Source organism: Struthio camelus, chromosome 6 (genome assembly GCF_040807025.1).
Source record: "Struthio camelus isolate bStrCam1 chromosome 6, bStrCam1.hap1, whole genome shotgun sequence".
NCBI classification, from domain to species: domain Eukaryota; kingdom Metazoa; phylum Chordata; class Aves; order Struthioniformes; family Struthionidae; genus Struthio; species Struthio camelus.
In genome coordinates, this window is record NC_090947.1 from 22745895 (window position 1) to 22773032 (window position 27138).

Genomic DNA, 27138 nt, shown 5'->3' on the forward strand with positions numbered 1-27138 from the left:
CCTCCCGCTTTCCTTCTCCTACTGCTTTGCTAGCTCCGCGGCTGCCCGCACCTGGGGGGGGGGGAGCGGGGGGGGCACAGCGTTTTATGGCTGCAAACCCCCTCCCGAGCCGCAGAGCCCCTCCAGCGCGGCGGGCTGCGGCGGCTCGTCCTGCCCGGCGCTCCCGCCGGCTCCAGGGGCAGCGCACACCGTCGGGCGCGCTCCACGTCCACACGCGCCGCACATACGTGCAGCCACCCATGTATCTGTATCCATACATATGTGGGAGAGCGGTCTGTTCGCATTTTTCTCTCTTCCAGGCGGCCGGGGCAGCCCCGGGGTGGAACAAACGCCCCCGACCCGACAGCTCTGGGCGCGCCGGGCCACGGCGGCGGCTCCCGGGGCTCAGCAGCCCGCCGAGCATCGGCCCCGCGGCAGGAGAGGGCCCGGGGCGCCCCCGCTGCGCCGGGCACCGCGGGGGAAGCGGCGCCCCTGCCCCCGCCGCAGCGCGCAGCGCGCCGCGCTGGGGGGTCCGGGCCGATTCGGCCGCGGCCGCCCCGTCGGGGCGGCTCTGCGGCGGCCGGGCCTGGGGGGCGGCCGGCCCGGGGGGCGCCCGGGGCAATCGGCGTCCCCGTTTGGCCCCCGGCCGGATCGCGGGGGGGCCCGGCCGGCAGCAGCCCGGGCGCGGGGCACCGTCCGTCCCCCCGGCGCACGGGCGGGGCTGGCCAGGCTTGGGCCGTGGGTAGGCAATTTACTCATTTGCCCCGGTGAAAAGAAAAAGCACGAGAAATTCAATTAAAGCGGCTCTGGCAAAAGGAGTTATTTGAGGCATGAATGTCTCCCCTAAAGCTGTAGCAATCATGTGGCATTAGACACTTCCGGAATCCTATAGCCAACTTGAAAAATCCCAGACCCCTTTTTTCCCTAATTTTTGCTCTGATCTGTAATTTTATCCACATTTGCACTAGTTTGAGCATTCTGGCTCTCCCATCTGAAAGCCTGCAATTACTATATAATTCTTCGCAATTTCACATGTCCTAATATGGACTGTAATTTTTGCGCAAGACAATTTCCTGCTATTTCAAGCATCAACATTGTCAAAGTTGTATGTACATAATAAATGGGAATATCAATGCATAGTTTTTAGCATAACATCTTGACTCCTCGATAATTATATCCGTTCGGAGCCTACGCAGAATTAGCCTGAATTGCATGGTAACTGCTGCTGCTTTAAAATTTTTAAAAATTACTCATAATTTTCCCAAAGATTACCAAGATCTCGAGTGCACAATGTCATCAGCGTAATGAAGAGTAAACATTTATGCTAATAATCTGCAATTTTTTTCATCAGCTATAAAGACAGAGGCTATATAGCAGAAAATTTCAGTCATATTCTGCAAGAGCAGAGCTGCAAAAAGGCTCCTGCGCTCAGAGGCATGTACATCTCTGGGGGATCTCAATCCACATATGCACTCTCAGGATATTATTATTGTGCTTGGCTTTTTTTTTTTCCCTCCCCAATCCTCTTTCTGTCTCTCACACTTCTCTCGCTCCTGTAACTTTCCTAGCAAAAGCCGCATTTGGTCCTTTGGTTTTGTTGTAAAGCAAAGAATTGTGTCCAGATTAACAGAGATTGAGGCGGAAGGTAAGGGTGGCGACACAGTTTCCTTTTTCTGAGGGGTAGGTGGATGCGCGATGCCGACGGATGCCCCCGCTCGGGCGCGGGCTGGCGGAGGAGCGGCGGCGGCTCCCCCCAAAACTTCTCGTCAGGGGCGGCGGGAGCGGGACGGGCGCGGAGGCGCGGGCCGGGGGCTGCGGGCGCCGCCGAGCCGAGCCGAGCCGAGCCGGGCAGCGCCGGGCAGCGCCGGGCAGCGCCGGGCTGAGCCGGGCAGAGCCGGGCTGCCCCGTCGGGCGCGGCCGGCGCCGGGAGCGCGGGGCAGGTGCGGGCGGCGGCGGCGGCGGCGGGGCCGGTGGCGGGGCCGGGGGCTGCCGGCGCCGCTGTCGCGCCCGTGACCGTCGCCGTGCTCTTTCGGGGCAGGCATTTGCGGTGCTGTTTTCGGAGTGTTTGTTTGTCGGTTTATTGCGAACGTGAATATTGTTCCCGGATTCCTGAGCGGGCAGCTGAGGAGGCGGGAGAGGAGGGGACCTAGGCAGAGGGAAAAAATTAAACTTTTTCTCTGACGTGAAAGTTGCGCCGGCGGCAGGAGCAGGGCTGGCGGAAGGCGGCAGGGAGAGCCGAGCTGGACCGCAACGGGGATTTCTTTTTTCCCTCTGTCTGACGAAGGGAGCGAATATCGAATGCAAACCGGCTTGGACTCTGATATTTGATTTTTTTTTTTCTAGTTTCAGGGGCTGCTCTGTGCTCTGCAATTAGATTGACACATGTACAACATCCCCAGCCATTCAAGGGGGTTCGCAGGGACACTCCAAAGGGATTTTTTTTTTCCTTTTGGGTGGAAGATATTAAAGAGGTATCTGTTGTTTGGCAATTTTGCTAAGTCTGTCTTCATTACTTCAACATTGTGCATTTGCTAATTTGGAAGCCCCTTCCTATTGACAGCTCTGCTCCATACACCTGCAAGCAATTTGCAGAGCTCCAATATAGGAGAATTGCAGAGATGGCAGCTCGCACCTATTTTATTTTTTTTTTCTTCGCTTTTCTCAATGCACAGCAAATTTGGCTTTCAGTGCGTTATCTCTTTTGTTAATGCAAAAAGATTCCCTGGGCGAAAAAATTGCTCATAATTACCAGAGAGATGGGGAAACTGCATTAGAATAAATAAACCTGAAATTACTGTAATTATGTTGTGTTTGATGGGCTCGGCTTGTAATCAAGAAGAGAATACAGTGAAATGATGCTGACCCTCTTGGGTTTGCAGCTGTACGCGCACTTTGGGGTCTTTTTTTGCAGAAAAGAGTCATTTTGATCATCATTAAGCTGTGTGTAACCTATTTCAGAAGTGTTTGAAAATGAGGGGCACTCTTTTTTTTCCCAACAAGGAAAAAAAATATATCCCAAAATTACGTTTTGCCATTTACAGACTCATCCATAAGGTTGTGTTTGCGGGGTGACAATTGTTAAAGGTATAATATTCGAAATCAGGACTTAATCATTTTAATGAGGTATTGTTTCAATATAAGCACCTTTGGATTATTCATAGTTTAATTAATATCCTCATTATGAAAATCTTCGAATCAGATATTTGATGAACTACTTGTCAGCAACAAGGCAGAATTAATTAGGCCTGTATTGAGATTAACATTTTCGACTGTACAATTATAATAGACTCTAACTCAAGACCGCCTCGTTGGGAGAAAACTAATAATTTCTCTATTTGAACTGTTAGCAAGACATTATTGAATTAGCAGCAGCGAATATATCTTAGAGCGCTCCGATCTGCTTGACCACACCGTTGCTGGCCGGTCAGAGCCCGCGGGTGCGGGAGGTGCGCGCCTCCTGGGCGCTGCGGAGCGGCGGAGCCTCCCGCAGCTCCCGGGCTCCGGGATACGCGGGAAATAGGCGCCGCGCAGTGTGTCCGCGACCAGTGGGCTATGAGCGCCCTGGCGCTGCCCTGCGGGCATCGCGGAGCGGGCTACGCCGCAGCGCACCGCCTGCGCGGCCGCGGCTGCGGGGGTCAGCGTCCGTGGGTGCCGGCGCGCAGCGTCCCGGCGGCGGGCTACGCGCAGACCCGCGCACGGCGAGCGGAGCGAAGCCCCCGCGGAGCGGGCTCCCGGCGCGCAGCCGCGGAGCCGCAGCGCCCTCCCGGCTGTGAAGCCTCGACGCCCCGAGCGGCTCGGTCCCGAGGGGCGGCTTCGCCCGGGGGTCGGCCCGGCTGCCGGGGGCCGGCCGGGCCGGGCTGTCCCGCCCGCGGAGCGCTCCGCGGCTCTGCCCCGGCGGCCGCGCTGGCCTTGCTCGGCGCCCCCGTCCCCCCCCGCGGCCCGGGAGCGGTCCCGGCCCCGCGCAGCACCGACGGCCCGGGCTCGGCTCGGCTCCCGCCCGCCGGCCCGGGGGGCCCCGCCCGCCCCCGCTCCCCCCGGGGCAGGCGCCGCCCGCCCCGCTGCGCCCCCAACCCGCTCCTGCGCGCCCAGCCGGCCAGCAAGCGGGCTTTCGCCGAGCCCCGCTTTCCCGCCCCCCTCCTGCCTCGCCTCCCGCTTGCGCCCGCCGCCCGCCCGCCGCGGAGCGAGGCGCTGCCGCGCAGCCCGGCTGTGAGCGCGGCTCCGCCGCGCCGGCCTCGGGCCCTTGCGCCCGTCCGCGCTGCGAGACAGAAAGCACGCGTGTCTCTTTTTCCAAACCATAATTTTACTGTCTCAAAGAAACTTTATAACTTATGTACAAAGATTTGTGTGGGTTTTTTTTCCTTTCCTTCCCCAGATACAAAGCAATAAGTTAACATTCTCAATATAAAACTAAACTTTGACATATAGAACACTAAACACAGCTGAGCTCAGGTTATCACATCTTCCGAGTTTCACAAGTAAAATGTCAAGATCTCAGTACACAAAGCATCATGTTTTACAGCCACACGAAACAGAACGGGAAAAAAAAAAGAAAAGCTAAATTTGTGCAACATGTTTACAGAACAATAATAATAATAATAATAATAATAATAATAATAATAATTAAGAATAAAATATGTACAGCGAGTAGCTCCTGCACGTCGGTTTGTGCATTTCGACTTCAGGCTGCCTTTGCGCGGGAAGCCTCGCCGGGCTGCGCAGGGCGCCGCGCAAGCCGGGGCCGGCCGCGCACCGCCGCGGGCCCGAGGGGGCGATTCTCTTCCTCCTGCCTCGCTTCACCTCCGCAAAGCGCTCGACAGCTGCTGCGATTCCACTTCAGTATCAAACAATGTGCATTTATTTCCTTTGTTAAATACGTGAAAAATGCAAATCATTCGGACCAAACCTTTCCACACCAGCGAAGTATAAAAGTTATTGTAAAAGTTAAAAATCGCATCCTTCTTTCGTGGTGATTTTTTGGGGGCCGGGAGGGGGTAGGTGGTTGTGTGTGTTTTTGTTCAAAGGAAACCGTGCGCCCGAGCAGTGCACTTAGCAGATCAGATTGTCCGTTTCTTTCTAGCACTCATTACTAGTGGTAATTTAAGTCAATAAATAAAATCCCTTTCTTCCCCTTCTAACAACAACAAAAAAATATACAGATGAATAGTGAAAGTTACAGAAAACGTAGAGGAAAAAAATCTCTGGAAATTGTACAGACTGCTTCCCCCTTGCCACTGAAAAGACCGTCAGGTTGGGGGAGTAAATAAATGACCTACATTTCAACAGACGCAGACAGACAGACAGGACAGAGGAGAGGGTTCCCCCCCCTCCACAAACATATTTTTCTGATTGTCCCACAAAGCCGAGGTCGGGGGCTCGCCCTGCTCGCAGGCTGTTGCGCGGCCCCGGGCCGCCCCGTCAGCTGTCGGCGGTGGGAACCGGCCCGCGTCACATCTGTGCTCCCCCGCACCAAGCGGCAGTGCGGCGTCTGAACGGCTCTATGGGCAAGAGACCTCCTGTTCGTTTGCTTGGGTGGTTTTTTTTTTTTAACTCTCTCTTTCCCCCTCTCTCTTTTGTTCTTTCTTTCTTGTTTTTTTTTCTTTCTTTCCTGTTATTTAATTTTATATTTTTAATAATTTTAATTCTTTTCGCGACCTGTAGTGCTTGCAGTAGGGGAAAACCGGTTTCTATTCACATCAGTTGAGGCTGCTGCATAGCTTCTTGGTGGGCCGAAGGGTACCACGACGTGTAGCTGGGGATGTAGGTGCCCGGGGTGCCCGAGGAGGCCTTACCGGAGGCGGAGGAGGTGTTCCACACCGGGGGCACCGGCGGCGAGCTGCCCGAGAGCGCCCTGCCGTTGCTCAGGGCGCTGCTCTCCAGGGCCGCCCCTCCCTGCTTCATCAGCTTCTTGAATTTGGAGCGCTTGTTCTGGAACCAGATCTTCACCTGCAACAAGGGGAGCCGGCCCCGCTCAGCGCCGCCGCCGCCGCCGCCCCCCCGCGCCCGTCCCGGCGGCGCGGCCGCGCCGAGCCCGCGCCCCCCCCCCCGCCCGCTGCCCCGGCCGCTTCTCCTCCTCCTCCTCCCCGCGGCCTTCCCCTCGGCCCCGCTGCCCGGCCACGGGGCCGCCGCCGCTCGGTGCTGCCCGGCGGGCCGCAGGGCCCTGCCCCTGGACGGCGCGGCCGGGCCCGCTGCCCGCCGGCCGGGCGCGGACACGCGTGGCCCCGCGGCGGCGGCTCCTCCCGCGGCAGCGGTCCGCAGGGCTCGCCGCGGGGAAACGCGGTGCGCAGAGGGAGAGGGAAGGCAGAGGACGGGGGAAAGGCGAGGGGCCGGCGCAGTCGGAGCCGTACCTGGGTCTGGGTGAGTCCCAGAGAGGCTGCGAGCTCGGCTCTTTCTGGGAGAGCCAGGTACTGAGTTTGCTGGAACCTCCTGTTCAAAGCCTGCAGCTGCAAACTGGAATAAATAGTCCTGGGTTTGCGGATTTTTTTCCCTTTCCCATTAAAGCGAACTTCCCCTCCTTCTACCACAGTGCTTTTCTCCGATTCGGCCCCTACAACCACAAACGATGCACAATAAATAATAATAATAGCAGCAGTAGTAATAATAGCAGCAACAGTAATAGTAGCAGCAACAGTAATAATAACAGCAGCAACATCAACAATAACAATAATGAGAAGGAAGAAAAGTGAAGCTCGAGTAACGCTAACAAAGGCTCCGGGCGATTATGGCAGCCCAGGCTTCTTCCCAGAGAAAGTTTGCTATTTTTACAGGCTGCAGTTTAGGTTTAATTACCCTTAATTGCATACATTGTTTATAGCACTACGCAATAAATAATTACGAAGACTAATACGTGCACATCTGGGTTGATTTCTCTTCCAGCCGGCCATTGTGTGCTCTGTGTGCTGATCCCCTGTGATCTTCAGCCTCTCCTGACTAATATTTTTGCAATTTAATTTAATTTTTGCCCCCCAGACAGATTTTTTTTTTTTTTTTTTTGATACAAGCACCCTCCCTCCCTCCTTGCCTTCCCTTCCCTCCCCTCCCCCACCCCTCCCCAAAGCCGAGTGCACCTACCTGTCTCCTCTAACCGGGTCTGAGCCAGGCTGGAGCTGTTGGGATAGGACTGCACTGAACTGATGTAGGGGTTAGTCGAGTGGCTGCTGACCGAGTTCACATAGGGGTAGCCCAGCGGTCGGGAGAAGGACGAAGCTGTGCTGTACGAGCTGTCAGGCTGAGAGTGGCCCGCTGAGTGTAAACAGTGCATGGAATAGTGTCCGTGGGACATGGGAGAAGGAGACATTTGCTGGCTGGGTGGCCCAAACTCCATAAAGACAGCCTTCCCTGAGACGGGGCTATTTAGACTCTCTGGCATGGTAGTCATGGTCATTTCTTGTCGCTTGGTCTGTGTGTGTGTTCTCTCTTCAGCTTGCCTTTTTGGGGTCTGTTGTGTTTCTCAGGACAGGAAAGAACCCAATTTAAGCGGAACAGGGTTTTTCACTTTCCATTCATAAGAAAATGGAGTTTGTCTCTTTGAAAAGTCTAAGCATGATGCTGTAGATCTACACAAACTCGCCTAAAAGCTTTGACTCAGCCAAGGCTATGAATATTCATGAGCTGGCGGAGCTGATTGGTCCGCCGTCTTGCATAATCGCTTTGGATTGGTCCAAGGCGCTCGGGGCTCGCCTGGACCCCGGTGAGCGCGGAGAGCTGGACTCGGAGCTCCGCGCGTCCCCGTGCCCGCCGCCGCCGCCGCCGCCGCCCGCCCCGGCGGCACCCGACGGCTCCCGGCGGCCGCCCGCCCCGGCGGCTCCCGGCGCCTCCCGGCGGCACCCAACGGCCGCCCGCCCCGGCGCCCGCTCGCCCCGGCGGCTCCCGGAGGCCGCCCGCCCCGACGGCCGCCTGTCCCGACGGCTCCCGGCGGCACCGCTCGGCGACCGGCCTCGGCGAGCAGCCGTCTGTCGCGGCCGGCGGGCCCCCCGCGCACCCCGCTGCCAGCCCAGGCCGCCCTCTCCCGCCGCGCCTTTCCTCTCTCCCGCTGCCAGGGACGGAGGGCGACGAGCTGGAGCACGGCGAGGCGGCAGGAGGCATCGCGCCTCCCTCCTCCCTTCCCCTCCGCCTCCGCCCCCCGAGGCAGGCGGCGCGGGCGGGGGGCGCAGCCGGGCTCTGCCGCTCCGGCTCGCCCAGGGCGATCCGCGCCCCGCTCCCTGCCCCGCTTCAGCGCACAGACAGCGGAGCCGCGCACAAGGCGCGGAGCGAGCCAAGTGGCAGCTCCCCGCCGCCGCGGCCCCCCTGCCTGCGCGGGCGCGCACCCTCCGCGGGCGCGCACGGGCTGTCCGCTCCGGCCCGCGCACCCGCCGCCTCTCCCAGCGCAGCTCCCAATGCCCCCTCGCCTCCGACGCGCGCCCGCTCGGTTGTTGTTATTATTGTTCTACACAACAACAACAACAACAACAAGCTAACAAAACAAAAATCGCCCTGAACGGGCCAAATGGCGCATCTGAGCTGAAAATGAAAACTTCCGCGTGCGTGAGCGGTAAATGAGGTGGGACTCGGGAGGTCCTCCCCAGAAGCCTACGATGAATCCCAAATTACTTTGTTAGATAATTAGAAAGTGTTAATAATTATTTCTTTCATAATTCAGCGGTGTGACTGTAACAGGAAAATGATCTTGTGAAAGTTCACACGTGCAGATGTATTAGTTACTGATTCATTTGATTAAATGCTAGTCTCAAGTGCTCTGATCCACAGCTGAAGGCGGCCCCATTAGCATAACACTGATGTTTAATTTTCATACGCATAATTAGCCATATATTTAACACTAATAGCAACATGCAGCCTTTCAGCATTAAACAGCCTGGGATTTGATCTGGCCTGGGCTGAACTTTCCCGGCTACACCTAGACTGTGTAGGGTGCGCAGTTATCACGGTACCAAATCTATGTAATCAAGCACATTTTGGCAAAGGGAGAACACCAATAAAAATGAACATTCAAAACAAATCGCATTGCTGATGTCGTTAGAGGTATTAGCGCAGACTTCTCTTCCCCCAGCCGCGGTGCCCGCGCCGCCGCGCAGCGTGTCTGGCGGAGGCAGCACTGTGCAGGCGGCGGGGCTGGCACTCGCTGCCCCAGCGCACGCGGATCCCGCTGACAGCCTTTAAAAGATATTTAAACTTTTTCGGGCAGTGACGGCCCTTGAAGCAACCAGCTAATGGCTGTGTGCAAAGCTGACAAGATTGAGCCCCTCTACTCCTTTATTTATTTATCTATTTATTCCTGTTTCCTTCTTGGCACTGTCGGTTTTAATTGCCCATTTCTTAACGTCTCTTTTACTTTTGTTTTTTTTTGTTGTTGTTGTTTTGCTTTGTTTTGCTTTTTTGCGCGCAATGCCTAAAGTTCATTTTCATACGATAGCCGCGGACTGGTGCGGGAAGGGGCAGCAGTGGCGCATCCCCGCACGGACCCCTCTGGCAAGCAGCTCTGCCCCGGGCGATGTAAGTGAGCAGCCGCGGCGGGTTTGCGCGCTGGGACGGCGCGGGGACGGGCAGCCCCGCCGGGCGCCGGGCAGCGAGCTCCGCCGCCCGCCGCGGCCGGGGCCCCCGCGCCGCCGCCCCGACGGCGGCCAGGGGAGGCTGCTCCGGGCCAGCCGGCTGCGCCGCCGCCGCCGGGCGGGGGGACGGAGGAGGCAGCCCGGGGCGAGCTCCGAGCCCCACCACGGCGTCGGGCGCCGCCGCCCCGGGACATCCGCGGCGGGGGTGCGCGGGGGAGAACAGGCTGTCGGGGCTTTCTTGGCTGTCTTCACGCTGGTCCGGAAACACATCCTGTGTACGGCGCTTCAGAAGCGCCTTGGCTGTCCCCGCGCAGGGACAGCATTTTTCAGTTTACTTTATAATTAGGATGACAAACGTGTGCCAGAAATGCCACCACCGCACCATAATTGCTCCACAAACAGCTTGTTACCACAGCAGTTGGTAAAATCCTCCAGTCCTAACAAAAGTACTCTTGCGGGAACCTCAGCGTAAACAGAAGGTAACAAGAGATGCTCGGCCTGTCGCTAGCAGCCCCCTTACCCGTGGGGCTGGGGGGGCCCTGCTCGCTTCCTCTCTTCAGCACTCCCTAAAGCGGAGCCGGCAACGCTCGGCCGCGGTCCCCGTCCGGGCCCGGCAGCCCCCGGGGTTCCCGTTTGCACCGGCCCTCTCGTAAGGGGCGAGCCGAGGGGGCGGGCAGGATGCGGGGTGAGGGGCGAGGCAGGAGGTGCTGGGGCGTTTCGCATTTCCACCTCTCTCGCTGTCCCCCTGGGACGCCACCCCGGGGCTCCGCGTTGGGCCCCCACGAAATACAGTGCGCAAAACTGCTCCAGCGCGGCCGGTGCGCACCCGCGGAGGGGCAGCGCGGCCCCTCCGTCCCCGCACACTGGGCACTACACAGCCAGCCGTCGAGTTAAGGAAACAGAATCTATTTCCCCAAGCCAGTGATAGGTGTCCTACTCTTCCTAAGGCCAATAACACGCTATTTAACCTCCGTGTATTTGTAAACTTGTTTGATGCATCGTTTATTTTTACAGGTTTTAAGGCCTTCCAAACTAATCTCAGCGAGGAATGAGCTGAAAGGCTGCCCGGCAATATTAGAAATGTTCTAGGGGGGCTCCCGCTTTTTCCAAAGGCGATGTTAGAAACTATTAGAGCTGACAGCTCGCTGTACGCGAGTGAAAACAAACAGCAGCAGAGCGAAGCTGCGGGAAACCGGTTTCGTTTGCCGAGGCCGAGCCACGGGCTCAGCCCGGGCTCCGCAGCCCGCGGCTTGCGAGGCGCGCAACCGGCCAGCCGCTGCCGCCGCGGCCCGGTGGCACTCGGCGCTGCCCCTCGCTTGTCTCCGAGGCTGCCCCGCGGCGCAGGGCCGGGGTCCCGCGCTGCCCGGCCAGCGGCTCGCTGCCCGGGGCGCCCTCGGCCGGGGCGGCAGGCCCCTGCCCTCCCCCGCCCGGGCTCTGGGCAGCGGCGCACCCGTGTCACGACTCGCGGCTCTCGTGACGAGCTCCCCAAACAGGGACGAAGCCGGGAAGGAGCCCGCGCTCAGCCCGCGGGTCGCCACCGCCGCCGCCCCGTCCCCGCGAAGCGCCTGCACGGCGGCGCTGCCCCCGGCAAGCAGGGAGCTGCGGAGGAGCGCGCTTCGCACCTCCGGCTTCATCACTTTCTCTGCTGTGCCAAGAGAAAGGAAGGGAGGCAGGGAGGGGAGAGCCGCTGGGAAGGGCTGCGAGGGGAAGTGCCCCGGGCGCCACGCTTGGGAAACTTCTTCATTTTGTTTTATTTTCTTGTTTACACCCTAGTAGAAGTTACAGCCTGGGAAACGGCACCGTGCTAGTCACAGTGAAGAAAAATCGACTCCATAGCTCAGCTATTAAAGCAAAATACTATATGTTGCCTTGTCCCCTGAGCTGCATTGAGACGGCGTCACCCGATATGTGTTTGTCCTGCACAGGACTTTGCGGAGAGGGGGCCGTCCCTCTGCCCCTCACCCCAAGCAGCCCAAAGTCCGTGCACTTGCAGGCTGTGCGTTGCAGCTTCCAGGGTCACAAATAAGCCAACAGACTTTTATTAAATACTCACCGGGTAACACACAGAGAGGACTATGTCCTTCAGAGCCGAGCCCACAAGCTGCTCTATCTGCAGCGACTCAGGCAGCCCCCGTTCCCCAGAGAAATTACGGAAATCTCTTCTGTGTCCCGGGAGACACTGGAAGCCCCAGCAGCACAGCGAGTCCCTCCACTCCTTGCTCCGTCCTCAGGCTTCTTCCTCCACTTTAGAGAGGATTTCTGCTCCCTCGGAGGTAATTACAATGGTATGCTCAAACTGCGCTGATCTGAAATACACATTTAGCAATTATGAGGGGGGCAAAGGCGGCCAGCAACGCCCGCAAAACTCACCCATTTTTCCGGCTGTCAGGGATCAGTCCCGTGGGTTATAAAAAATTTAAAAAGTAAAATCAGGCACCTTTTACTGTCTACAGAAATCGCAGTCCATTTATCCTCCAGAATTTTAAATTCGGGGGATCCTTCCATTATTATTGGCTCTGTAACAAGAAAAAAAATAATGTTTTCTAAACTTAGTCGCGCTCCTGTCCGAACTGGGAAGCAAGAACAAGAAGAAGGGGAGGCCCAGCAGGTAGCTCCCCTTCTGCACAGCCCCCCTCCTCCCTGGGCAACTGTCTTGCAACCTCTAAACGTGAACTAGAAAGGAAAATGAAATATTAAGGTAGGAAGTTGCCCATTTCTTTTTTGTAAAAGCCGGGACTTTTAATCAAGCTTTAATTAAGACCCCGTGGATAATAACCAAAGCACCAACCACACTTCTAAGCAGCAGATAGTTTAAAATATTTGAAAATTTTAAACAGGCTTAAAATGTTCATTAAATCAGCAAAACAACAATTTTCTTATTTCCTTCTAATTGCCGCGCCATTTAGACACACAGTGAGAAAGAGGGCTTTTCCCCCCCATAAGCTCTCCATGATTGGTATTTAGCACGTTCAGTCTTCCAAGGGAGAGACTCTGACTGGTTACCTCGGATGTAATCCACCAAAACCAACAGCAGCTCTGTCAGGAAGTAAATGACATAATAGCCACCAGATAGCTTGGTGCTAAAACATTGCTTTGGGGACGGAATTAGCTTCTTCTGTTTCTGCACAGCCAGTCCAAGCCGTGCTGGCGAAGGCGCTGCCTTACCAAAACACGCGTCGGGTATGTTATTTAATAAGATGTATTGAAGATATTTCCTTTTAGAAATCTTATCACTTGGCAGCTATCTTACCCAATTATTTCCTTATCGCAATTTAACATAATGTTTTAATCTGCTTCCTAAAGGGCTCGTGTAGCCGACATCCTCATATCTGAATGGAAATTTCTATATTCAAATAAAGAAATTGTATGGATCTGGGTTGCTCTGCGTGTTTTCTTAAAGAAAAACGTACAAGACAGTTACTGACCTATTGTGAACGCCATTCCCTCTTCCATTAACAAATCACTGTCATTGGCTACAAAAGAAAATAAAAACGCTTTTACGGCTGTTGAGACTTTTGTGTGTGTGTAAATATAACCAGCACTTGGTTCTAAAACCCCCTTTTGGCCCGCAGGTACTATGCATGGCAATCCCCGTGAAAAAACACGGAAAAAAAAAGCCATGTAAAGTAATCCCACCCATACCAAAGCGAAACAAACCCGATCACAGCGTCACTTGCCGGGGCAGCAGCTCTGCCGGCCAGCTCACTCCCAAGCCAATTCACAGGAGTTTAACGTTTGATGACGACAGTGATTTTTCTCGGCCCTACAATAAACTTGGCCAGCGGCGGGCAGCAGCCGGGGCCGCAGCGCGGGAGCTGCCCGCGGCCGGCCCGGCGCCCAGCGGGCCGGGGGCTGCCGCCCGCCCGCCACCTGCCCCGAGGGCTTCCTGAAACCGGTGATTTGTCTTGAAACACATCGGCAAAGCACTCAGAAAACCAGCATTGGGCTCCCTGCGCGGGGGGCCGCCCCAGCGCAGCCCCGCTGCCGCGGGCCCGGCGCTGCCCGGCGCGGGGAGCCGGCCCGGGCCAGCCGCGCCGTCGGGGCCGCCACCGCGGGAGGGCTGCGGGCGGCCCGGCCCCGCGCCCCGCTGCGCGCCGGGCGCCGAGCCGCCACGCGTGTGTGTGGGCGTCCGTGTCCGTGTGCCCGTGCGTGCAGGAGCTCCGCTAACTCCCGCCCCGCCCCGGGATTCATTTCCGCGCCGCCTGCGCGGGCTTTGCGCGGGGCCGTGCTTACCGTGGTGCCACACCTCGGGGTGCCCGTGGAAGTACGATCCTATGCCGTGGCCAACAAAGCCGGGGCAGACGTGAAAGCCGCCCTGCCGCGCTACGGAGCTGCGGGGGCAAAGAGGACACCGTGAGGGAGCCCCCCCCGACCGCCGTCCCCGCGAGCCGCCCCCGGCCCCTGCCGCACGGGCACCGGGCACCGGCGGCCCCTGGCCCCCGCGAGCTCCGCCCCCGCCCCGCTGCCGTGTCTCCGCTCCGAAAGGAAGCGGCCGTCAGGGCTGGCACCGGGGCGCCGTTGTTAGGTTTCAGAGTTAACACGCCGGCCCGCACAAGCCGGCAGCTTCTAGGTGAGCCCTGCCGGCTGAGCAAGACGGCAGCGGCTCGTCCCTCTCCCCTTTGCAGGGTAACCCTCGGGCATGAGCGCCTCAGGACCTCGTTTTAACGCAGGTCAGCCAGCTCGCTGCAAAGCGCGGAGCCGCGCTGAAGCTGCGCGCAGGCGGGCGCAGGCGGAGGGCTCCCACTGAGGCAGGAGAGCGCTAAAAGCCCTATCAGTTCCCTTCCGACATACTGAAAACATTCAATACCGAAATGTACTGCAACCGCAGATAAGCTGTCCGGGCTAACTAACAACGCATTGCCAACGCAGCCACCCCCGCAGGACCACAATGAGGGCTTCCCCAGCCCGGTGCCAGCTGCTCTCCAGCGCCCTGTCTCACGGGGGCCCCGCTCAGCCCGGCCGGCCCCCGCGCTGCACCGCGCTGCCGCTGCTCGGCTGCCGGGGGCGCTGCCCGGGGGGCGGCCAGCCCGGAGCCGGAGCCCTGAGGAGATCCGGGGGGGCCTGGGGCCGGAGTGGAGGTGGCCCCCCGCCCGCCACCCCACACGATTACTAGAAGCAAACAGGAGCACAGCCAAGAACGGGAAGGCGCTTGGCCTGGGAAGCTTTCATTCACGGGACTAAAAGCTTGAATTGTTTGTCTTAATGCAAGGTAGGCGCTGCAACGCTTCAGGTTTGGGTATATTTATGCCTTAAAAAATGTGTTTGCTGAGTCTGGCCTCAGGAAGATGAGCGGGAAAGTTAAGAAACTCAAATAAAGGTGTAAACTCCTCTCTCAGAAATTAAAGCACATTAAACCCCATGGGGAGGCTCTTATTCCGGCCCCAAGTGCCCTTAGGTTGCTGTACATAGTAATCCCTTTGCGCACAAGGCTTTACAGACCCTGCAGTGCTCGCTCCAGTACCCATGTGTCACAACTCAAGAATTTAATGCCACTGCAATTGAAGTACATGGTGCGCCGCCACTGGGAACCGGGAACCGGAGAGCCGAGTCAGGTCAATGGTTAATAATGCTGCAGCGTTCAGACCTTAAGAGCCCGTTTTAACAGGATTTGTATATTAGCTTTTACCAACCATCGCCCTACTGCAAAGACCCATCATACTTCTTTCATTAACTCTGGAGAAGAACGGAAATTTCAATGTTAGCTGTCCCCAAACTCCTAATTATTGGCAAAGAGGGTTACTAATGAGGCTAGAAATTGGGCTTCATCTGGTTGTTTTCATGGTACAAAGTTTTATCTTCTACACCAGTTATGTGGAAAAGTATCATGCAAGTTTATGCACTGGAGAGTCCTACGGGAGATGCAAAAGCCTTTCCATAGCATGTCATCCCTTTCTTGGTCAAAGAGCCAGCTCGCTGGCTGTTAGGACGCTGCAGACCAAGGAAGAAGCACTGGAAACAGAGAGGAGCTAGAAAGTCAGATTACTCAGAAACGTACACAAAACAAATGGGACATCTCTGGTGACCAAACCTAGAACGACGCAAATAACACTTCCCAGACAGGTGAACTGCTTCTCTCAAGAGAGATGGGAGAAGTCATACATGCAACATGTGCTAAGTTGTTGTTTTCTTATTCTAAAAGCCTTTTTGCAAAAGGATAAATAAGCCCACGGAGTATTCAGCTTTGCTCATGCCCTTATACAGTACCCCAGACCACTGAGAGAGCAGTCATTTTATTCTGAGGTGCGCTATTTTATCATAGGATTTTTTTTCCCCCAAATTCCTCCACTGGGGCAAGACGGACGGCTTTCTCCCGTGGAGCTACTCTGCCGAGCACCAGCGCCAGCCGCTCTCCCCTGGGCCCGGGAGGCTCCGGCGTTCGCCGCTCCGCTAGCGAACAGGAGAGCGGCGGCAGCAGCAGCTGCTCTCTGGGCACCAGAGGCAAGAGCGCGGGAGCGTAAGACAACATTAAGACAATATTCCTGTCTCATCCAGTCAAAGAAGTGGCTCTTGTGCCGTTCAGTGCTGAATTTGCCACTTTCTTGCTGAACAGCTTGAAAACAACTCTGGTGGCATCAGTACTTCAGTGGTTACTGTCTGCGATCAAAATAGGGGAGCTTGGAGCTGACATGGCTTTGACATCTGCACTGACAGGCTCCATTGCTCCCCCCTTCCCGCTCACCAGCGCCTGCCTGCAGAGCTTGGGTATTCTTTACATAAAATGTAACGTGACCAATGAACCTGAAATGACACACACAAAATCTGTGGAGAGAATAAGCTGCAGGTATGAAACCCAGCCACATTCAATCTAGTTTTAATATTTGCACATGCTTCAGAAGCACCTTACGGTGAATTTCAAAACACAACTATTAGCTGTAGAGCATTCAAAAAACCCTAGTGAGCTCTCTTTCATCCATGCCAAGTTATAATAAAATTCCCAGCTTTCCTTAAAAAAGTGCACTACTAATGCCAACTACTACTTGCAAAGGTAACTCTGTAACGGCAAATGAATAGGGTGACGCTTGCAGGGAAGTTTGAAACACTCTTCTGAGGAGAGCGGATTGAACTGCTGGTCCTGGCCAGGCTCTCTGGCCTCCAGGATTCCCAGGCTGTGGAATTTGGAAAAAAAATCTGGATGTCACGGAGCAGAGCACATCTTGTATGAAGCGTACCATTTGCTGCTGACACCAGCTCAACATTTGGTCTCACGGTCTCATTGCCCAGCTCAGGATCTGTCAGCAGTGGCCCCTCTTCCCAGCTTTCCCTGGAAGGCAACCTTATAGGATTACAGCTCCCGCCCGGCGCACTGATCCGGGGGACAGGAGCGGGGAGCTGGAGGCGTCCCGACTGCAAGCGGGAAAGCCCTGAGCGAGGGAGGCGGGAGCCCGCGCGGCCGAGCCGGCCGCCTGGCACTCGCCGTGGGAAACGCGCTGGGTTCCCGCGCGGGGCAGCCAGGCTGCCAGCTCGCCTCTGCCGTGGGGCACGTCCCAGCCTAATCACTTACAGAAGGGCGGGGGCCGCAGAGCCACGTTTCGCTGACAGGGTAAAGGGGAAAAAGACGACTATTCGAAATGATCATCGTTAACAATATCCATTGGCAGCATTTACCATTGCACGTTTCATTCTTTGAGCCATGTCGCATGCTTGGGCAGAGGTGAATTGGGCGGGATTAAAAGCCTAATCGTCTGATGAGACTGGTACTTGAGTTTATGTTTTGCTGCAACGTGTTACAGCCCCGTGGCGGCAGAGTCGAGAGTGCCACCTCTGCTGCAGGCGGCAAGGCGAGGCTAAGCGCCCGCTGCCAGGACGGGCGGGCTGGTAAAGAAGCGTGCCCGAGGGCCAGCTCCAGCCCTGGCGCTGAGCCTCCCGCGTGCGTGGCGGCACCGGGCTGCTGCGAGGGAACCGGGATGGGGAAGGCTGCTGTCAGCCCTGTGCGTAGCATCCTGCCTTGCAGCTCCCAGGGAGGAGGGCTGTGCGCGGAGACAGGCGTTGCCGTCCCGCCGGCAGCCCACCGGGGAGGTTGGGACAGCCGCAACAGGCGGGCCGCGCTGGCTGCAAGGCTCCCCCGCTACGCCGGAGCCTGCCCCGAAAGGAGTCTGCAGACAAATGGGACAAATCCCTCCTGCCAAGAAGCTGAAAAGCAGGTGGAAAGACTTCTCCGAGGGGCTGGCCCTCTGGCCCTGCGCCTCTTGCCCATGGCCCCTGCGAGCACCCAGGCCCCCAGCAAACACCATTCACTCAGTCATAGGGCTGCAGCTGCCCAACTCTTGACTAAACATTTGGGAAAAAAACTATATCTTTTTTTTTTTTTGGACCCAAATTCCATTGCTTTCTCCTCAAGGCCGGTCCGGTCCAGTATTCTCAGCCCTCACCCAAGAAACAAAGTGAAACAAGCCCCATGTTGAGCAGTGACGGCAGCTCCTGCTCCGCGCTCTTTGGCGACACAGTGCAAGGGCTCAGCTGAGCAGACGAGACGGGACAGACGGTGTCGTAGCCCAGGCTGAACAGGCTGGCGAACCGACTCCTAGTCATGGCCCTTCTTCGCCCTCAATTGTACGTTCTCTCCCTACAGATGAAAACTTTATCACCAACCGTCTTGAAGAGCAGCGTGATCTAAACGGCTGAAGTTGCTACACAAGCCTGACTCACGCCAGTAGGCAGAGGACATGCTTGGGAAGCACAGAAGGAGACAACGGATCTACGAGGGTGGCTCTTACTTCGGGATCTGTATGAATGCACCATCTTTTTATTGAAAAGTGATCACGTTTTTCTTAGAAATATTGTTAGCAAAATGACCACTGAATGCCACTTTGCTTTTCTTCAGTTCTTGAAAACAGCATGAGCCTGGAGTAGATATGCTCACAATACAAATATTTATTCTGAGTACTACCATATCTGATTTGAGAAATTACAAAATTCTACTGGGAAACTCTTAAAAGTATTTTTCTCTTAAATAGCAATCTTAGACTGAGGGAATGCACAAGTTCTGGGATTCCCTGTAATGACAATAAATGTTGAGGTATAATTAGTAATATTTTAGAAAGCCAACAATTGTTTTTTGAAAGAAAGGTACATTTTAGTTTCAAACTGGAACACAAATTACTGTATTTTTCTTATAATAGTGCTGAACTTTTATTTGAGGTTCTCTGTTTTTGAAAGCAGACATGATGGATTGAAATAAAAGATAATTTATTGCAATGCTTACTTTCAAGTGCAGAGAGAAGCAGTGTAATTGTAATTTACAGTAGCTGTCAAGGAAAATCTATCACAGATGACATTAAAATGACTTATTTTGCCTGAGCCACTTATTGTTTAAATGTGCATAATCTGATAGAAACAGAGTTTTTAAAATCTGCTTTATATTGTTCTAAATTAATATCAAAACATATACTTATGAGTTAAACATTTTAAACCATTTATTAATACTTTCATCACTACAATTTTTTTTCCCAGGAGTTAGAAATTGATTTATTTAACAACATCACATTTATGTTTTGTAGCTCTATATACTCACAACACTTTCACGTATCTAAACTGGCTGTCTAAAAAGTAGATTTCAAACCAGATTTGTTTCTATTTGAAGGAGGAATGTCTTAAATGGCAGGAGAAAACAGACCACGGCGCCCAATTCTGTTCCCGCCAGAGCTGACCGACAGTTTTGCCATCATCTTCAGTAAGAAAGATTCAAAAATTTCTCGGCAAAGTAATTCATAAATCCACGCAATTTTTTATTTGCAGCTTTTAGCTGCAGGTAGCAAGTTGCTGCCGTCCATCGAACACTGCGTTGCAGGTACCAAGCTTCCGTAACAAAGAACACGTCAGAACACTGAATGCAAACTTACCTCTCTGATATAATTACAGCCAAACCTACTCTAGAAAAGCAAACAGGCTGTGATATCTCAGATAGGTTGTGTAAATCACTTGAGTATCTTCATAGAAAACACCGATGAAAGACATCTAGGCACATTTCCGTTCTGATGGGCCTAAACGTTTCCGGCTTACAGGTACTTTTCCTCAGGTATTTATGCTCTTTAACTCTCCTGAAACTTAAAATTTTGATGTACGTATGCATGTATGCATGTAGGTATATATGTATGCAAATGCAGAATGACGACTAACCAGAAGCCCTGTGCTTCAACAAACCAAGACAATCTTGCAGCAGAGGCAGCCGTAAAGTAGTTCCAAACAAATCAGCACATTTAAATAGTCTGCACGATAAAATCTGCGAGAATAAAGTTAATGACCTGGTCTTTCATGTGCAGTTTTGAGCAGCCACTAGTTCTGATTAAACCGCTTTTCAAAGGGGGCGCTGAATATATATTTACACTTTGCAAGTAAACCGACCTCCATAACAACATAGCAAAAATCCAATGTCACTTTGAATTATCTTCTTCTTGTTTTTTTTTTTTTTTTTTTTTTTAATACAGCTAGAATTAATGTAGTGAATCTGTAATGAAATGCATTATCCTGCATGGAGATTTATCAGATTTTCCGACTGAATGCCATGCTTTGCTAGCACTAGCTGGAGTTCACCTGCATGTTGGTGTGGCGTGTGGCTCTTTTTTGTAAAGAGTTAAGTTGAACACAAAAAAAGGGAACAAAGGTCAGCACCCAGCCGCCACTTGAATGTGAGATTTTTCTTTTTATTCCCCTTGATGTATACTAGGCTCTGTGTTATTAGTCTTAATGATGGAAAATTGTAGTGTTGATACAAATCTTTTTTTCAAAGTAGTAGGCGGGAGCTCCATTTGTTAGTAAGTTTTTTTGTGACTAAAAGCCATGGACAGTACATTTATGTAGCAGTAAAAGGCCTAGATGCTCTTTCCATAGCAGAGCTAATTATTCCTACTGTGACCTTACTGATCTACCCTGTTCCTAGTACATCTCATCTGCACGCCTGTTCCTCTGTGTAGATGGTGTCAGAGAATATGAAAAACCCTATAATGAAACCATTTTCATGATGGAGAAAGGCTACTGGAGTTGCACTTGCTACAAAGAGGCTCAATTATATGAGTAATTGTGATAATTTTCTACATTCATAGCCTTCAATGGGGAAAAAAGAATGAGAGCCACAAAGGAAAATTACTTTAACAAGAAAGTACAGAGAGTAAAAATGGAAGAAGAGACAAAAAAGGGGAAAAAAAATAACCAGAAAAAAAGTTTAAAAAATAGATCTGGAGGGAGGAATAGCAAGACAGGGAGAACAACAGAAATGCTCAAAAAGCCTATGTGCAGCTGTGTTGCACAATTAAATTGAATTTTTTTTCCTGCAGTTGATGAATGTGACTACTGCAAATGTGCCTCTGTAGTTAGCTATCATTTGTTGTTCCGTGACAGGAAAAGGATAATTACCTCTCAGAGAGAATCAAAGGCTGACATGCCCTTTAGACACAGCCATGAATGCAGAGCTCGCTCGAATGCTTGAATAAGAATCCAGTGTTCTGTGCCCCCTTCTACTCAAGAATAAATTTTGTTAAAATGCAAGAGCACCACCAGTAAATTTGTTGAACCCTAGGTGTTCAAAAATATGAGGTGCATCTATCGACTCATCCCATTTGCAAAAATAAAACTACATTTTGAATTCGCTTCTATTATATTCATGGACAGTAAGATAGTGAGATATGCATTAAATTTCTTTTCCCAGTAGGGGTCTGATTCAACATTTCCTATGAAAGAACAGAAAGACACTATCCTTTTTCTCCAGGCTAGTTAGCCTATAATTTAAAACTGTCAAAAACACAATTTTATACAAAGTCTTCAATAAAAGCTTCTCAGATATAACCCAAAGAGGTTTTACTAAAGTTTGATTCAGACTCTGTTACAATATTTTTAAAGCTATAAATACATCTAACTGATATTTTGCCGTTCTCTTTTCTCCTCAAAGTATTTGAAGATTTACAAAGAAAAAAAAGGCAGCATCCTTTCAAGGTGACTAAGCCTTGCAGCTTTTAAGTAATCAGAACGTATTCAACAGTATGCTCGGCCCATTAATAGTCCAGTGAAGTCTTGCTTAATGAAATGTATATGATACGTTTTTTTTAACGAACATTTAAAAATAATCTATAGGCACCTTCAAGAAATTAAGCCCCATTTTTATTCAAAATCACAAGAAGAGTCATGACTGCATTTATACAAAGGCTAGAACAAATGCAAAATATGTCTTAATGTGAGCTCCTTTTTCCCCATGACATCAGTATGCGCTGCTCTTTGTCAGATACAAAGCTCTAGAGTTAAATATTTTTGTACTTTTTTTAACAAAGAGGCTAATTCCTTTGTAACATTAGTTATTGCTAAACAATGAAAACAACCGTCTCAAGTCTTCTTACATCGTTAGACAGACGTGGTATAGCTTCACGCAAAAGTAAAAAAGAAACAAAAGACCACCGCAAATTACGTCTGTTAATTTAAACCTCCCTTATGAATATCTTTGCCTCCTTCTACAGTTATCTTTCCTGACCCTAGCGTAATTCACTTAAAAAAAAAAAATCTCTCTTACGCAAGGAACAACATTATAGCTTGGCAGTTCACATACTGATGATATCAGACTGAAATGATGGTTTTGAATCATAAAACATGTCATCAGCTTTATACCAAACCACCAATAACCTTTGTGCCACTTGCCAGCCCTCCCTTTACTTGTCACTGTCGGGCTTACCTGATTGTGTTCCCGATCACCGCGAAGGCAGCCCCCGGTCCGCAAGCTGCAATTGCTTCATCTCTACATTTCCTGGCAACCGCCACTAACTTTTGCCCAGATTTATCCACATTGCCCACCAAAAAGGTTTCCGAAGTGTCACCATGGTAGCCATTGTAATACACCTAAACGTATGCAGAAATGTAAAGACATTTTCTTGGTGCACGTTCAGAAACGGAGCTTCTCCTTAATTAAACCCACTATTGCTAGCAGTGAGCTATACATTGTAACGGATAGATTGCCGGGAAGCCGTACCTGCTAGAAACGGATGGGGAAAGCAAAAGATTAGGGAGCAGATAGGAAATGCCCTTTGCGGTACCAACTATTAAAAAGAAAAAAAAAAGGGTGCGAGAGGACGGCAAGGTGCGCGGGGCTGCGAATGACGCGCAAGGAAGGAGGCTAACGGGCCAGGGCCGGGTGGGCTCCGGGGTGCGGAGCCTGGCGCCGGGCGCGCGGCCCTCGGCCGCGAATACCCCCCGGCCGGCGTCGGGGCACCCGCCGAGCAGCCGGATCGAACACGCGAGCCAGCGCCGCAAAAAACGTCGCGGGCCAAATTCACCACCCGCCGCCGCGCGTCTTCCACCTCCGCTTTCTTTTTAAACAATAAAGTGGCATTAACAATGGATTTTACGTTTGATTTGCAAAAATAAGAGAATAAAACATTGCTCTGGCACCGTGAGGCTTCACGCACTGAAAATATAGCACCTTGTTGAATTAATTAGGCACTGGTTTTTTTTTGGTGGCAGTTTCACAGGTTTTAAACTCCAGCTCTCCCGAAATCCTTTCTCGGGAGCAGAAAGCCCTCGCTCTGCACGATGGAGTTCTGCAACGCCGCATTAAAATGGGTTTTGCAGCTCTGCAGTACCGCGGGCAGTCACGTACTTGTAAGACTCAGTCAAATTCCCCTAGGGAAAGACAAATTATCACGGTGCACAGTTTTGATCTTCTGCAATTGTTTTCCCAAATAGTGGGCAACTATCCCCCTACGACTAGTAACTCACGAAGCTGGAAGCACTGAACTTTCGCCACTTGTGAGCTTTGGGAAAGAAACACTCACATCTTTTTGCTCAATTCCAAACTAAAAAAATTGGCTGCAGGCAGTTTATTCCAACAGCAGGTCTGTGCCCAGATAGAGATTTAAAGAAAATGCAGGTGGTTACAAGTGAGCAGTGTTTTAATGAAAGCTGGATGTCAATAAAGGCCCAACTTAGTTGTCGCTGGCTCAGGCAGCGAGCGGTCGCGCTCCCCCCGTTCTACACCTTGCTCTGCCAGCTAGGAGCTTTACTAAAACTTGTCATAATTTAACGCCTGTTGGGCAGGTTTTACTCCAGCTAGTTCATATATGAACTGAACTAGTTCATTTTTAGATCTAACAAATGCAAAACTGCAAAAAAAAAAAAAAAAAAAAAAAAGAAGCCATAATCATCCTGGAAAAATGAATACAGATTTAAAATGTAGAAGAACTAAAAAATAATTAGATTTACTGCAGCTTACCTACTACAATCACATATTTTTGACATTAACAAACTATAATTATAGTTTAAACTACAACTATAAAAATAAACTACAACTATAGCTATAGTTTATTACTGTCACAGCAACTATAACACACTAATTCTTTAAAAGTCAATGAAAAATTCAACTTGTATGAAATGTTACCTGGTAATGCCTGGCTGAAAACTGTACTATGCTGCAGATTCAGTGATGCATAATGCTTTTGTTTCTATGCTTAAGTACATTTTAAAGGTTACATGATTCAAGTCAATAAAATATCTATCTCATCTATGAAGTTCTACCCACTTAATTGTGCAAAAATAGATTTTTTCTTCAAATAATTTGTACTATGAAGTGTTTACACTTTATAACTAGACTATTATTCAATCATTTTATAGAATCTGTACAAAACTATAAACAATTTGTCGCCAAATATTTCCTTCGATTTTCATTCTATCCGTCTGTGAAATGTCCCAGTTTTTCTAATTAAAAATAAACTACGAGATCAATTAGCAACACTGAAAAGAAATATTTTTTCCGCAGATATTTTGGAATGGAACAATTACAAAACACAACTCAGTTTACCTTTCGATGCTAAAAACTCTTACCAAAGGTAATCAGCAATTCCTACTCTCACAGGGATCTTCAAGTTCAGGGACATTCAAGATTTATTTTATCTTATGAGGTTAACCAGAAAACAACTCAGAATGTATTTTCAAAAAGACCACTAAGAGCTATGCAGATATTATTTGTAAAGCACAGTGGATAAGATATGCATATACCAGGGCACCAAAGTAAAAAATTTGCCCAAAACATACTTAAAAAATGCTGGATCACACTGTGGAAACCTGATAGGACAGATTTGTACAATTAAAAGGTATGGAGATGGGGAAAAATTTAGTAAGACAAGTTAAAACAACAGTGCCGGATCACACACGAATGTACCATGGGGAAAAGGTCACCGACCCTGATTTTAATGCAAAAAAGTATCTAAAAAAGCTCGACTTCCATGGCCAGAGGTAAGGTCCATTGGAGATTTCTTCACTGCTGTCAGCATGAAATTTGGTCCATGGAAAACAGCATCCAGTTATCAAGAGGTTCTTTAATGATTAAAAAAGCTTGCTCTTACGAAACGCTACTCTCCTGCATGTCACCTATTATTGCAAACTAACGGTAGAATTCAAGAGATATCTCTGTTCGTGTTAGAAATAAATGGCTAGCGCTTTGGGAAAATAAACACGCTTACTGTAAAAGGAAAAAGCCGCTGCAAGGCATGATTAATTTTTGTTTTCTGAATGTAATTAGAATTAGTCTTCCAGTTTCCATATTTTCTTGTCCTGAAGAAAATCCAGCCAGGCTTTATTGCAATAACTATAATTGACCATTCTGTGGAAATATTAAGTCACTGTTATATCACACTATTTCTGTTTCTGCGTAAAGGGTTCAAGGCTTTTATAGCAGAAATGGAACACAACACTACCTTCAGGGATTTTAATAAATGTAGGGAACACTGCTAGCAAAAGAGTTGCTGTCCAAATAGACTGACACACACAGGCCAATGTAGCCTCTAATGACAGAGTAAGATAATGACAGGCCCCACTCAAAATCAGCAGGAAGAGGAAGATCAATCTTGGCAGAGTGAAGGAAAAATGCTGGCTTTCTTCATGTTAGCTCATCTCATACATATCTATCTTCAGCTGCTGCCCAGTACCGTGGTGCTCTGCATTAACTACACAGTGGATCAATAACAATTACACCTTCTCAAAAACATGACACATAGCAGGATTGGGTTGACATTTCACTTAGGCCAACATTGATCTCAGTGCATCTGATTCCAGTCCTAAATTCAAGTCAGGCCTGGGTCTAGCTGGAACAAACACATAGTTAGAAACAAAAAAGGAAACCAGCTGCTTGTGCCTTGGCTTAGAAGTAAACAGCACATCCATCTGTGCGCTCCACATTTCCAATCTACTATTCTTCCTGTTGCTACTAGTGATTCTAAAGTTGATCAAAGACTATTTTTTATATGAATTACTCACCGTGACATCAATGTTGATAATATCTCCATCCTGAAGAGGTCGACTGAAACATAAACAGAAAAAAAGAATTGGTGACAGACAGTTCCCAACAAAGGGAATATAAGAATAAACACCTAATGACACATACATAAAAAATCAGGGGGTAGGTGTTTTGTGATGGAAGAAGGCAGAGGCAAACAGAATAACCATTTTTAATGTTCAGCTCTCACTACTTAGAGAACAAGTGTAGCTGAATATAACATAATGAGAAACAACTTGCAGAAAAACATACCAACACCTGAAAATCTACCATTATATTTATTCTTTTTCTCTCACTAGGGTTCATGTTTTACTTTCTGAATAGCTGAATGTATTGCAAATAATAAAAAAACCACATAAATTCAAATATATTTATTCCTTAGCCCATACTTATTTTGCTGGGGAAAAAAAATCAGAATCATTCTCTGTGCTGCTTTTTTTTCAGACACTAAACTCTGAAGGCATTATGCTATGTTTTTAAAGTATCTGGATGAACAGGGTAATATTTTTGTCTTTCTAATTTACATACATTCGTATAACATCTATTAGCACTGTATTGTAAGATGACATGCCTCTGCAATAGGTTTACCTATGACATGTAGGTAAGCCGAAATACGCTCAATATTAAATAGCAATTTATTAATTTCAGCTTAACATTTTAGTTTCTGGCAGTAAAATGTATATTATTAGGCAAATACCTGTCAGGAATACCATGACATACCACGTTGTTTACAGAAGTACAGACAGATTTTGGAAAACCTCCGTAGCCCAGGGGGGAAGGATAGGCATTCTGTCTGATTATCTCATGATGAACAATGGAATCTATTTCTTCAGTTGTCATGCCAACCTAAAATATCAAACATAAAATTCTGTTAAAAAAGCCACAATAGTTTCTCATATTTACTGAGTGTGATTGCAGCCAAGTATTTCAACGAAATCTTGCATGTTTCAAATATATAGCTCTGATACAAAACACTGTCTGATACACTTTATCGATACATTGGACTATTTGTTTAAAGAGAAAAAGGTTTAAATGAAGCATGCTGTAAAAAGGAGCACTCAAAGGTTCCTAGAAAACCTAAAATACTGTCTACTTCCTTCCCCTTCTTTTTTCCACATTTGCTTTCTCAAAGACACCAATTTTCTACGGCATCTTGTTTCACTAGCTGCTATAGAAATATCTGTTTTTAATGCTTCCAGTCTTTTAAAACACAACATTACTTTTCTTTTTTATTTGTAAAAGAAAGGATCTTAATTCTTATAACTGCCCAGTACACACAGCACGATGTACTTGTGCATTTTATGAAATTGTTCTCCAAGGATTTTTAAAAGTATTTTATAAAGGGTTTAAATATTTGGGTTCCTATCTTGAAGA

The 27138-nt window shown here is 50.4% G+C and overlaps 2 protein-coding genes and 1 long non-coding RNA gene across 5 annotated transcripts in view; 1 reads left to right on the forward strand and 2 right to left on the reverse strand.

Annotated features, from left to right (window-relative positions):
• Window positions 1-1388: 1388 nt before the first annotated feature.
• Window positions 1389-21325, forward strand: LOC104148520 (uncharacterized). Its single transcript, XR_011141918.1, has 2 exons — window positions 1389-1624; window positions 18091-21325. It is a non-coding gene; the product is annotated as an uncharacterized lncRNA (long non-coding RNA).
• DLX1 (distal-less homeobox 1) lies at window positions 4271-7613 on the reverse strand. Its single transcript, XM_068949595.1, has 3 exons — window positions 7048-7613; window positions 6324-6523; window positions 4271-5922 (listed from the first exon to the last, which is right to left on the reverse strand). Exons 1-3 carry the CDS (start codon window positions 7358-7360, stop codon window positions 5668-5670), a joined length of 768 nt encoding a protein of 255 aa, XP_068805696.1. The 5' UTR covers window positions 7361-7613; the 3' UTR covers window positions 4271-5667.
• Window positions 11054-27138, reverse strand: part of METAP1D (methionyl aminopeptidase type 1D, mitochondrial) — a 47109-nt gene continuing 31024 nt past the window's right edge. Inside the window, exons 4-10 of one of the 3 annotated variants that reach the window (XM_068948607.1) lie at window positions 26462-26610; window positions 25746-25788; window positions 22174-22337; window positions 13755-13852; window positions 12947-12994; window positions 11959-12037; window positions 11054-11827 (exon numbers count right to left, since the gene is read on the reverse strand). In XM_068948607.1, the coding sequence (XP_068804708.1) occupies window positions 11749-11827; window positions 11959-12037; window positions 12947-12994; window positions 13755-13852; window positions 22174-22337; window positions 25746-25788; window positions 26462-26610 (660 nt within the window). In that variant the 3' untranslated portion in view covers window positions 11054-11748. Of the gene's footprint in view, window positions 11828-11958; window positions 12038-12946; window positions 12995-13754; window positions 13853-18916; window positions 19317-22173; window positions 22338-25745; window positions 25789-26461; window positions 26611-27138 lie in introns of those variants that run through there. The other 2 variants (XM_068948609.1, XM_068948610.1) reach the window with 2 other exon arrangements.